Raw genomic sequence first — 13,428 nt, 5'->3', positions numbered from 1 at the left:
AACATGAGCAGCAACAACAAGGGAAAGACTTAAATAAAGCAGAACACTTCCACCAACAGGGGACAGACGGGTCATGGCATGAAGGCTGAGAATCCTACAGTGACCCCAAAAGTGCTTCTCACGAGGGTCACATCATAAGTTCACTTGGAAGACAATTCTGTGACAGTAGGAACATGAAAGGCTGGACACAAAGTAAATGACAAACAAAAGGCAACTGTTCAAGCCAAATTCCTATTGGTTGAATTATAACATAGGCACTGACATAGTGTTTCTGAAGAGTTGCAATGAAATGTAAAAGTTCTTATCGTTTGACATGACGTGAAAACAGTTTAATTCTTTTCTCCTTTAGTGAGGGCCAGACTTGATGAGTTATTACCAAAGAATGGAAGGGGGACAACTTTACAAAGGAGAAATCTGGAAGATACCACCTTGGCCAGGTGACCAAAGTTGACATCACCATCGATAAGCCATGTTGGGAGTATATTCCTCTTGATATGATGTGTTGAAAGACCTTTACTTCTGTGATAGTCTTCCCAAATACCGATCACCAGGCTATATAACTCCAGTCTAATTATGAAAAACATATCAGACTAATTGATGGACATTCTATAAAATACCTGAGACATACTCCTCAAAACTGTCAAGGTCATGAAAGTTAAGGAAAGACTGAGCAAGTGCCCCAGACCAGAGGAGGCCAAGGGGACAGAACAACTAAGTACAATGTGTGGTCCTGGGTTGGATCCCAGACCAGGAAAAGGATGGTGGTGGGGGAAAATGAACTCCAAAGAAGTCTAGAGCTCAGTTAATAGTCACATATCAAAGATAGTTTCTCAGTTTTGACAACATACCATCATAATGTATGATTTGAACATTAGGGGAAACTGGGCAAAGAGGAATATGAAAACTCTCTAAATACAAAATTATTCCAAAATTCAAAAAGTAATTAAAGAACAGGATATAAGCATAGGTGTAGTTATCTTTTAATAAGGAAAAGTGAACAAGGAAGCAAATAAAGGAAGTTGAGGGTGGAAGACAAATACAAAAAAAAATGTAGTTGAAGTTAACAGCGTTTACCATTTAATATCAAATTTATACAAGTTTTTTTCTAGTCTTCAGAATTTCCAAAATTTCTTTCTATAATGAGGAGTGATTTTCATCATTAAAAAAAAATCCATATGCAGCTTGAGACCACATCAAAACACCACCAACCACCTCCACAAGAGACACACTCAGTGTGTGGACTCTGCAGCACCAGAGCCTTGCTGAATGAAGTAAGTCCTGCTCTGTGGGGTGGGCCCTGCACAGGTGACCCTCCATGGTGGTCAGTGGTCGCAGCCAGTCCTTGTTGTGCCAACAACAATCAAGGGTCAACTACAACAGGAGGGGGTGCACAGCCCACACAAGGGTGGGGCGTACCTAGAGTGCCTAGCTTGAGTGATTGGAGAGGCTGTGCCACTGGATCCTACAGAACACCAACTACGTTAGGCCACTCTACCAAGCCTGGGAGATGCAGCAGCTCTATCTAATACATAGAAACAAACACAGAGAGGCTGCCAAAATGTAGAGATGAAGAAACATGTCCTAAAGAAAGAACATAACACTCCAGAAAAAGAACTAAACAAAATGAAGACAAGCAATCTACTAGATGTGGAGTTCAAAACACTGGTTATACGGATGTTTAATGAACTTAGTGAAAATTCCAACAGAATAAGAAAGGACATGTAAACCATTAAAAAAAAAAGTCAGAAATGAAGGATACATTAACTGAACTGAAATGAAGAATAATTTATAGGGAATCAACAGTAGAGTAGATGAAGCTGAGAATCAAATCAGAGATTTGGAATATAAGGAAACAAAAAACACCCAATCAGAACAGCAAAAAAAAAAAAAAAAAAAAAAAAAAAAAAAAAAAAAAAAAAAAGAGAGAGAGAGAGAGAGAGAGAGAGAGAGAGAGAGAGAGAGAGAAAGAATCCAAAAAAATGAAGATAGCATAAGGAGCCTCTGGGACAACTTCAAGTGTACCAACATTCACATCATAGGGGTGCTGGAAGGAGAAGAGAGAAAGCAAGAAATTGAAAACACATTTTAAAAAATAATGACAGAAAAGTTCCTTAACCTGGTGAAGGAAATAGACATATAAGCCCAAGAAGCACAGAGAGTCCCAAACAAAATGAACCCAAAGAGTTCACACCATAATTAAAATGCAAAAGGTTAAGGACAAAGAGATAATCTTAAAAGCAGCAAGAGAAAAGCAGTTAGTTACCTACAAGGGAGCTACCACAAGACCATCAGCTGATATCTCAACAGAAACCCAAACAAGGCCCTACAACCAAAATTACTCTACCCAGCAAAGCTATCATTTACAACAGAAGCACATAAAGAGCTTCCCAGGCAAGAAAAAAGCTAAAGGAGTTCACCACCACCAAACCAATATTACATGAAATAATAAAAAGATTAAAAATATGAACAATAAAATGGCAATAAATACATATCAACATTTAATCTAAAAAGCAAAATAACCAAACAAGCAGAACAGAAACACTCACAGATACAGAGAACATTTTGATGGTTGCCAGATAAGAGAGGGGTTTGGGGAAATGGGTGAAAAAGGTGAAGGGATTAAGAAGTACAAATTGGTTGTTACAGAATAGTCATGAGATATAAAGTACAACACAAGAAATATAGTCCATAATATTCTAATAACTATGTATGGTGTCAGATGGGTATGAGATTTATTGGGATGATCACTTAGTAAGTTATACAAATGTCTAATCACTGGGGTGTACACCTGAAACTAATGTAATATTGTAATTTTATTTTATGTAGTTGAAAAGTAAAAATGATTTAAATTTTTGAAAAGATAAAGTACAAGAAGCACAGACACACAATGGAGCTTGAGAAAATTTAGAGAACACCTTAAACTACCAACCAATGAGTAATATAAAGAGTGCAAAGAGCAACAAGGACCACCAGGCTGGATAAACACCCAGAAAGACATCAAGGGGACCTCATTGTCTTCTCTACATATCTAATTCCTACTCAAACTAAAATTCCCACGTCAAATTCCTCCTCAATTCTTAAAGATTTCCCAAAGCACTCGAACCCACATGTCATCACTTCCTTCTCCTGACTCTTAGAGAAACGTGTTGTCCTAAATTCATTTGGCGTTGGGTTGTGCTATCTAGTAAACTTTGTTTTGCTACTGATTTTTAAAAGTCCATGTGCATTTTTAAAAAAGAAAGCAATAAATGAAAGTGTAAAAATGAAAACTAAAAGATTATGTAGTACTTAGCCCATGGTCAGTGCTTAGAAGCTGAATAAGGATTAAAATCAAAATGTGAAATTTTTAAATGGGCAAAGGACTCAAGTAGACATTTCTCCAAAGATGTACAAATGGTAAAAAGCACGTGAAAAGATGCTCGACATCACTCATTATTAGGAATATGAACATCAAAACCCAAACGAGATACTACTTCACACCATTGGGATGGCTATCAGAAAAAGGAAAATAAGAAGAGTAGGCAAGGAAGTCGGGGGAAAATGGAGCCCTTGTGCTGGTGGGCATGTAAAGTGGTTGTGGTTGCTATGGAAACAGTATGGCAGTTTGTCATTTGATCCAGCAATTCCACTTCTGGGTAATGCACAAAAGAATCAGAAGCAGAAACTCAAACACCCATCTTCCAGCAACAATACTCACAATAGCCAACAGAGGGAAGTAATCCAGGTGCCCACCAACAGAGGAACAAATAAACGAAGTGTGGTCTATGTAGACAGTGGATATCATTCAGCCCTAAAAGGGGAAGAAATTCTGTCCTGGCTGGGTGGCTTGGTTGATTTGAGCATCATCCCAGACACCAAAAGGTTTCGAGCTCGATCCCCAGTTGGGGTATATAAGAGAGGCAACCAATCAGTGTTCCTATCTCATATCAATGTTCCTCTCTCTCTCTCCCTCCCCTTTTCCCTTTCTCTCTCAAATCAATAGACATATGCTCGGGTGAGGATTTAAAAAAAAAAAAAAAAAAGGAAAGAAATTTTGACATGCTACAATGCGAAGAAATCTTGAGTTGCTGAGTGAAACAAACCAGTCATAACAAGACAAAAAGTATTAGATTCCACTTATATTGAGATAACTAGAGTAATGGGATTCATCGAGACAGAAGGCAGAATAGAAGTTAGCATAGGCTGGGAGGAGGAGGAACGGGGATTTATTGTCCAATGGGGACAGAGTTTCAGTGTTACAAGATGAAGAGTTCTGGAGACGGATGGTGGTGATAGTGCACAAAGTGAATGCCCTTAATCTTACAGAAGTGTACACCTGCTCAGATGGATTCTTGCGAGTCCTTCATAGAGATCTGTCTTTCTGGCAGCTGGTCCAGAACCTTAGCAAAGAGGAAGTCTGTGATAAATTTTAGGTTATGTATATTTTACCACAATAAAACAAACTAAGTAATATGTTTTAGGTCAGCGTGAGGAAAGCAAGATTTTTGCCTGAAGAAGGAAAGGCAACGTCAAGTACTGGTGGGTGAGCCTCAAACCCTGGTGCCACACCTGACCAGGTGGGGTGCTGCAGACAAGTTCCTTAATGTGTCCTGGCCTCAGTGTCCTCATAAAATGGACAGAAGGGTACCTGGCTCCCCTGTCCGTCAGCATTCCCTCGGGATGGAAAGTGCTCAGCACCGTGGCCGCTGCAAAGCAAGTTCTCACCAAGTGCCAGCTGCTGCCAGTTGGTCGCTAGAGATGCTGACAATGAAAGCAGGTGCCCACGCCAAGGAAAGCACCCGGAGGCTGGGCACCCGCGCAGGGCCCACTCAGAGCCTGCCTCCTGCCCACTGAGTCTTTCCTTTGCTTCTGTGGCTCCTTTGTTTTCTTTCAGGAAACGCAATTAGTCGTGGGCGACAGGAAAGGAGGGGAAATTGGCAGAACAGAAGTCCGTGCCCTTTCATTGGCCCCTTGGTCAAAGTTCCTTTTGAGAAACTCCCTCGGGGCCTCACAGAACCACAGGAAAGGTGGGATTTTCCACACGCTGGCGGACAGACGACAGGGCTCTGCCCCTGGGAGGGAGCTTGGGGAGAGGGAACAGAGAGGAATCGAGTCCAGAAACAGACTTCCTCTCTGCGGAAGGTTCTGGACCAACTGATGGAAAGATGGACCTCTAAGGACTCGCAAGAAGGATCCATTCTGAGCGAGAGAACCACTTCCTGACAACAGATAAAGGAGACTCGGACTTGAGAACAAAACCAACAACACCGTACCACCACCGCACGAGGGGAGGGCCCGGAGTCTCCACCTGCCACCCCTGTGCCAATCTCAACTATGAGTCACCCCTGAGCCACAGAGAAAGGAAGCACTCCGAGGAGGCCCCACCCCGGGCTGAGAGAGGCCAGTGTGTACTGAACCCTCCAACGAGGGACCCTCTGTTCCACCACTGTGACCCTGGAGCAGGACCCAGGGCGTGGGGCCAGAGTGGATGCAGAGTGAGAGGAGGAGGAGGGAAAGGCGGACGGGGGACATGGAGCAGGCTGCTGGCTGACCTGACAGTACTAAGCTTTTCAGCACTTTACGGTTACTGCTTCCACATCAGGCCGTCGGTGTGTGTAGAAAGAGCGTGGAAGGACTCTGAGTGACAGGGGCCACTGGCCTGGAGAGGGGAGGACATTCAAGAACAAGAGGGAGGGAGTCACTGCCTCAGGTATATGACAGTGACATACCTTTTGTTTGTTGTTGTTGTTAATCCTCACCTGAGGATATTTTTTCCCATTGATTTTTAGAGAGTGGAAGGAGGGGGAGAGCCAGAGAGAGACACACACACATTGACGTGACTGCACGGGGGATCAAGCCTGCAACCGAGACACGTGCCCTTGACCAGAATCAAACCCTGGACCCTCCAGTCCGAGGGCCGACGCTCTATCCACTGAGCCAAAGCAGATAGGGCAATTGTGACGTATCTTCATGGAGGGAAAGAAAAACATTTAAAATTTGAAAGAAAAAAAAAAGGGCCTGATGTGAGGCTAAACATGAGACAATGATTATAATGTGCTCATAGTGCCTAGCGTGCTCCATAAATGGTAGTTTTTATCATTACGTTATCAATAAAACTGGCTCATGCCTAAGAAAAACGGGGCACGAGGGGGTTCAACCTCACCCATAAAGAAAGAAATGCAAATATAAGCACTTCACCCATCAGGCTGACATCGGAGTCCAGGGTACGGGGCGGAGGACGCGGGAGCTCCCCGGCACCACCTCCCTCAAAACGTCAGGCCGAACCGCCCGCTGCAGGCCGTCCTCCTCTGGGATGTCACCCTGCTCATGTCGTCCTCACCCAAGTTAACAAAAGACGTCTGACCCCCAGGTTTTTAGAGCAGCGTTATTCCCAAAGGACCAGGGACAACTTGTGCCCATCAAGAAGGAAATCATTTCTCACCAGAGAGGAAATGACACTGCCTTCCCCCGAGGACAAACCACGTTTGTTACAGACGTGTCCGGCCTAGAGCGCTGTGTGCTGACAGGGAACCACTCCAAGACGTGCTGTTCAGTGAACAGGTCAAATGCACTGAAATGGATGTTATCACATCGCCGTCTCGTCTGCACAGCCCTTGTAACCATGGCTGTTCGCTTGGTTTACTTCTGTGTGGTCCACCTCTCCCACCACAAAGTCAGGGCAGGAGCCAGGCCATCCTGTTTCTCCCCAGGACACAGAGGTGCTCAGATGTGAAGGCCGAAATGATGAGGTCCAAAGGCCCCATGCAGAGAATTCGTCTCCGCAGATGGACTTGAATTTTCCACTGCAATGTGGCTCCGCCCCCAGCACCTAGCACCGCGTCTGACGCATTGTAGGTTAAATGTGACCTCGTGAGGACCTTTCCCCAGAACAAAACATGACCCATCCCCAACCCCCTTGAACATTTCAAGAAAGAATGAAAATCAGAGTGCACCACGACCTGGAAGAAACCACCAAGATGTGAACAAATGTTACCTGTTTCTTCTGGTTTGATCCACCGAATAAATCTGCTTTCTCAGCCAACTAGAAAGAGAGTTGAGACAGAGAGAGAAAGTTGGAAAACAGTACAAGTCTGAGTTCTATGGAGCAGGGACTAAGGACCCTGGGAAGGGTTTTCCAACTTTCTAACTTGGAAAGCAGCTTCCTCCTTGTGGTCAAAGAACCCTTACTGAGCCAAGAGGCCCCTTGAGCTCGTACAGGCTGGCGTTCTTTAACCGGTGAGTCCCTCCGATGATATCCATTAATCCCCAAAAAGCTGGTCAAAAAAGTGGTGGAAATCAGAGGGCTTTGGTTTCCTGGGGGCGGGGGGGTGCAGGGAGGGGACAATCCCAGCCAGACATCCATGATGCTGACCAGACAGACACTCCAGGTGGAAGGTGGAAAATTCTGGACCTTGTGTCTGACTGCCCTTTGAAACAGCTAGTGCCTTCTTGAATCCTTTAAGAAGGAAGCCCTCTGGTCCTCCCCTCAAACACAACACCAGTGCAGGTTTCTGTGTCATTTCAAAGCACTCGGCATGCCAACAGGCAAAGGCCAAGGCCCGTACTGACAGAGCCTTTTCTGGGAGACACTGGAGGGTCCACAGCTACTACGGGGCATCTACTGCACACAGGATGCTCAATGAACCTCCAAGATCAAATGTCTCATTTTTCTTCCCTTCGCCCATGTTGGCTAAAGGGAGCAGAATGGCTGAGTGAGCGAAGACAGAGATAACAGGCGAAGCCGATACCTCTCAATGATGGTGGGTGTGGACGCGCTCATCGCTTCTTGGTGTAAGATTTTCAAGCCAGAGAGCCACTTGGTTGCATCTTCCTTCGAGTCAGCTAGTGAGGTGAACGGGAACAGAACGCTGGGTTACGCTCTGGGAAGACTGCTGCTTAGAGACCTACTGACCCTGGCTCCCCGCCTCCCCGGCTCCCCGCCTCCCGACCTCCCCAGCGCCATACAGATGGTGGGGGTGGGAGAAGCCTGTGCCCATTTGCAGTTTTGCAGCAGGGCACCAAGAAGGCATCTCCTTCGTACCTTCAAGGTTCTGAGACCTGCTTTTGGTCTGAGATGAGGCCGTGAGTCTATTACAAGCCTTCTATAGCAGAGGTGACAAGTAGGCATTTTTTAAAAGAAGTTTTAGCTTTTAACATTATGCTAATGTATAGGACACAGGGCCTGCAATAATTTATACCGCAATCCTGTTTCCAACCAAGGCCAGAGAGGAGGGTGGGAAGTAGGAGATGCTGATGCCCATGAGGGAAGCGAAACAAGTGGTGGTTAAGAGCTTGGCATCATCGCCAGGTCCCACTGCACCACTTCAGGGCTGTGTGACATCCAGCTGGTTACTTAACCCCTCTGTGCCTCATTTCCTCATCAGTGAAATGGAGCTAGCAATGAAAACACCTGATCTGGTTATTAAACATCTCCTAACCACCAGGTATCTTGTTAGTCCAGACAATATCATGCCAGCATGGCTGCTCTCATTCTTCCCGTGCTGATGAGGAGAAAACCAAGGCTCAGCAGGTTGAGAGACCTGTCCCAGCCAATAAAGGAGAAGCTGGGGTGTGAATCTAAGTCTTGTCCATCTCTCTACCCAACCGTGAATTCCAGAGCTCTGGAAGAGGAACCCCAGAGTGGGACAGACTGGTATCCTGAGCTCCAAGTCTTGCTTAGTTTTTCCTCTTCTCCTACCAAGAACAGCGGCCAGGCTCTGCCTGAAGTGGGGTTAAGTGGACATAGCTCTGAAGATTCAGGGTCACAATCCCCTCTCTCTCCTGCCCCATCTCTGCCACCCACCACACACCATCAATCAGACATACACTCATTATTCCCCAGACCCAGCTTGCTATTTCCCTAAACCCTCATACAGGGTGGGGCAAAAGTAGGTTTACAGTTGTTCATATGGAAAATAATATAATAATCCTATATAATAAAAGGCTAATATGAAAATTAACCCTCATGCCCTCACAAGATGGCTGCCTACGACCAGGCCGGCAGGGGGTTAGTGAGGGACAACTGAACAACAGACTGCGTGGGGCAACCAGGCCGGCAGGGGGGTTAGTGAGGGATGACTGAACAAACAGGCTGTGTGGGGCAACTAGGCTGACAGGGGGGCCGTGAGGGGTGACCAGGCCAGCAGGGAAGTCAGTTAGGGGCGATCAGGCTGGCGGTGGGGGGCAGTTAGGGGCAACCAGGCAGGCAGGTAGGTGAGCGATTAGGAGCCAGTGGTCCAGGATTGTGAGAGGGATGTCCCAGATTGGAGAGGGTGCAGGCTGGGTTGAGGGGACTCCCCCAGTGCATGAATTTCATGCACCGGGCCTCTAGTTAATAAATAATAATACAAGATTAAACTGTTTCCCATACTCACAACTGTAAAACTACTTTTGCCCCAGCCTATATATGCAATACCCTCTCCTTCTTCTTTCCTTCCAATTGCTCCTGATCCCTCAAAACCCAGGTTAAAAGTCACCTCCCCCCTCTGCAGAGCCTTTCCTGGAAATAGATACTCTATGCCCCTCAGCACACTGTATTATGCTTGGACTTATTGCTCTTATCACAGGGGACTGTAAGCTCCTGTCCTCACATCTGTCTCCCAAATACTATGAACTCCTTAAAGGCAGCAACTGTCTCACTCATCTCCAGAGCCCCACTGACTTCTAGCACAACCAAGTTCAGGGCATAGCTCAAAAGATAGGGGAAAAGGAAGGACTAATTAAATCAATAACAGCTACTTGACCCTTTATGAAATGTGCCTACCGCTGCTCACCTTTCAAAGCTCCCCCGACTTTGGTCGGCTTTTAATGGTGTTAATTTTCTCTCTCATCAGCCATGATTGTGCATACAGTTCTGAGTCAGGAAGTTCTAGGATTGGCCCTGAAGGCAGCTCCAAGCTTCTGCCCTGAGTAACGCGCCTCAGCTTTCTCACAGCTCTTCTGCTGGCCTCCCAGAGGCCTCTCTGGCTTTCTGGTGGATTCACAGGGCTGACCAGAAATCTGACCTCCGGATACCTATGCCTATACAGGTGCACATATGCATGCATGTGTGTTTGTGTGTGCATACGTGTGTGTAGTATGCAAACATGTGCGTATGTGCATGTTTACTTGTGTGAGATGTAAGATTTCAGGATAGTTCCTTCAGATTAGATAAACTGAATAAATGGTGTAGGCCAGGCTCTGCTGAATGAAAATGTAACTTGCTGTTAGCTCTCAGCGTGAGCCAGGCAGGCCCTTAACCTAATCCTTACAACATCCCGATGAGGCCAGCATTACGATTCTCCCCATTTCATAGCTGAGCAAACGGCAGCGCAGGGGGGCTGAGTGGCTTCCCAAAGGCACACAGCTAGAAAGGGGCAGGGTTAGGATTCAAAACCATGGTGCCCCCAAACACGTTAGTAGGAAGGCAGGTGTGAGCATCCTGCTTCTAGAGAATGCCCTAAGAAGGAACTGAGGCACAAGGAGGCAGAAAAGCACCCGGACGTGCACCCACTTGCTAAGCTGAGTGTGCTGAGGACGAACTGGGTGCCATACAGGATGGTGAAGCAGCAGTCTTCCTTCTGGCGGACTGCCTTTGCACGCTCAAAATCCTTGGAGCTCTTCCCTGGGCGGATTTCCTTGATCTCCATGATATCCACTAAAAGAAAATGAACATGAACCAATTAGAAGCCGGAGTTCACTCCCCCGAGGATGCAGCCACATGCCTGCATCCCAGAAACGTGGCCCAGCGCCTTCATTCCCCAGCCCCTCAGCCCTGCCCCAACTGCAGGATTATGTGCAAATAAATAAAATGCTTATTGTTTTAAGCCATTAAGTATTGGAACAGTTCTACAGCAACAGATAACAGAGATAAAGAGGAATTCCACCTTGACCCAAGGAGACCCCCCCTTCCCTGCCAGGAGACAAACTTGACTGGTCCCTTCCTCCCCTTTTTTTCTGTCAAAAAGCATCTTTTCCTGGGATGGACCCTTTCCACATGCTTCAGATGAAGCTGACCCACCCCTCTTGACCTCCCACCACAACAAGCCAAAGACAGGTCCAAGGTCCTGGAAATAACCATAGTGCCCATTCCCGGTACAGTGATTAGTTCAGGGACGAGCACATGGCCCAAGCGAGGCCCATCAGAATCCTCCTGGGACTTATTTGGCCAGAGCTCTTCATAAAATTTATCCCACTGCTGCCAGCTGATAGAACATGAGGCTGGGGGAGCAGAGATGGTGTGGAAAGAAAAGATTGAGCCCTGGTACACTATTTAAAGCCCTGGGTCCCTTGCAACCATAAGAGTCCTGGTACATGCATCTCAGTGCTCGCGCTGAACAAAGACACAGGAAAGAGAGGTCTTCCTGGAGAAAAGAGGGGAGGGGAGAAGATCTCAGCTTTGACGCAGGATCAAGGAAGAAGGCAGGTGAAGTCTAGAAGGTGAACGTAGCGTCAGGGTTGGAATAGCAGGGAAGGTGCATGGCCATTCGCAGGCAGCAACGGGAGTGTGGGTGCAGAGAATGAAATCATAGATGAGAGGATGGAATGAATGAAGCTTTCTGCTTTCTTACAGGATCTAGCTAGATTGAAAACACCAGCTAGATCCTGTAAGAGGGGACCAGAGTCATGAAGTAACGTGGAAAGAATTTAAACAAACAACATTTGTTCTGCATCCTATGAGTGGTGGCAGCCACACAGATCAATACATGAGATAAAATTCTGTAGCACTATACACCAACACAGAAACCAAATAAAACACGATTGCATGTAAAAATGGTGAAAACCAACTAAGGTCTGTAGTATATTTCATAATATTGTCAATTTCCTGGGTTTTTAACTATAGTTATGAAAGATGTTACCAACAGGGGAAGCTGGATGAACGGTTCGCAGAAACTCTGTACTAGTTTTTCAATGCCTGCAGGAATCTAAAATTGTTTCAAAATAAAATGTTTTGAAAACCACTGATCAACTACAGGTGGCCCTATCCCTGGAAGGGGCGATGGTGTCTATAAACCTGGGGCAGGTAGAGGGGTGGAGGGTCCGATCCCCCTTCTTCACCCAACCCTGAAACCTGGGAGTCTTATCTCTTCTCTTTTTCTTTAGTCCACAAAACAAACAAGACACAGATCCTTTGTGTGTTCTGAAATTCATAAACTTCTAGAAGGAAATGAGCACTGCTGATGTAACTGCTTTGGCAATAACCTAAAAACATGAAAGGTATTCACATTTATTCGCAGAAATTACTCACCCACCCAGCTGACTGCTAATCAAGAGTTTAGTGGCTTCAAGCAAATATTTTTTTCCTATCTAATCTAACAATGATTACCTAACCAGTGTCTTTCCCCATAAAATATCTAAGAGGGAATCTTTGAATTAGCCTACTGTGAGTTTTCATTTTCTTTGCAGCAATATTATAATAAAAATTTGAGCTGTGACCAGTGTGGCTCAGTTGGTTGGGCATCATTCTGTGCAGAAGGTTGCCAGTTCGATTCCCGGTCAGGGCGCATGCCCAGGTTGTGTGCTTGAGACCCTGGTCAGGGGTGTACAGGAGGAGGCTGATCGATGTTCCCCTCTCACATTGATGCTTCTCTCTGTATGTCCTTTTCCTTTCCTCTCTCTATAAAAATATTTTTTTTAAAAAGCAGGAGAATTTAAGACCTTCCCTGACTACTCTTTAAAAAAAATTGACAGATGTGACTAAAAAAATTTTTCAGATAATGTAACATTATTGTCCTCAGTCAATCACGACGTCTTATCAATTCTACTTTCTAAATTGCTCTTGAATTTGTCAACTTCTATCCATTTGCAAGGCTAGCACACTGTTATATCTTGCTTGGTCTACTGAAGTAGCCAGAAGTTACTCCCAGAACCATTTTTATGAAATGCTCATGCCACTCCTGGGCTTCAAACCCTCAATGCTGTTAGCACTAAGAACCAAGGCCCAGGGTTGACCCCTGCATGCCCTCCCTTCTATGCTCCTGCCACAGTGGCTCAATCTCAGAACCTCCAGTGGGTCGCACCACAGACATTAGCACATGCTGCTGGTTCTGCTAGGAAAGCTCTTAGCCTGGCTAGCTTCGAATTCTCCCTGCCAGTCTCAGCCCACTCACCACCAAACTCACAAAAAGCCCTCCATCCCCTCCTATTATACAGACCAAGCCCCTGTCCCCCACTCCAGGACCAGAGGCAAGTGCTTACTATGTGAACAATGGACTCAGTGCTCTTTCCCTAGATGGTGCTCCTTCCCTCACCGTGTATCCCTACCGCAAGCAGAGACGGTGGGATCCAGCGCAGCCTAATAAGTAGTTGTTGAAAGAGGAAAGGGACAGAGGGAGATGGGGACATCGACAGGGACAGCACTAGAAATGGGGCAGAGGGAGAGGGGAACATCGATAGGCACACACAGATATGAACAAACACAATCAGAGACACCCACACAGGGCAAAAGGGGACAGACACCAGACACGAACA

General features: G+C 45.9%; 1 protein-coding gene across 2 annotated transcripts in view; it reads right to left on the bottom strand.

Moving 5' to 3' along the window:
* Positions 1–13,428, bottom strand: part of PLCG2 (phospholipase C gamma 2) — a 141,631-nt gene that overhangs the window by 78,844 nt on the left and 49,359 nt on the right. For both annotated transcript variants that reach the window (XM_080646056.1, XM_080646055.1), the window contains exons 3-5: positions 10,472–10,615; positions 7,728–7,821; positions 6,974–7,021 (exon numbers count right to left, since the gene is read on the bottom strand). In XM_080646056.1, the coding sequence (XP_080502182.1) occupies positions 6,974–7,021; positions 7,728–7,821; positions 10,472–10,615 (286 nt within the window). The remainder of the gene's footprint in view (positions 1–6,973; positions 7,022–7,727; positions 7,822–10,471; positions 10,616–13,428) is intronic.

The sequence above is a fragment of the Plecotus auritus genome (genome assembly GCF_963455305.1).
Source record: "Plecotus auritus genome assembly, chromosome: 10".
Classification (NCBI taxonomy): domain Eukaryota; kingdom Metazoa; phylum Chordata; class Mammalia; order Chiroptera; family Vespertilionidae; genus Plecotus; species Plecotus auritus.
The sequence above is the reverse complement of the archived record's forward strand: the minus strand, read 5'-3'. Positions and strand labels throughout refer to the sequence as shown.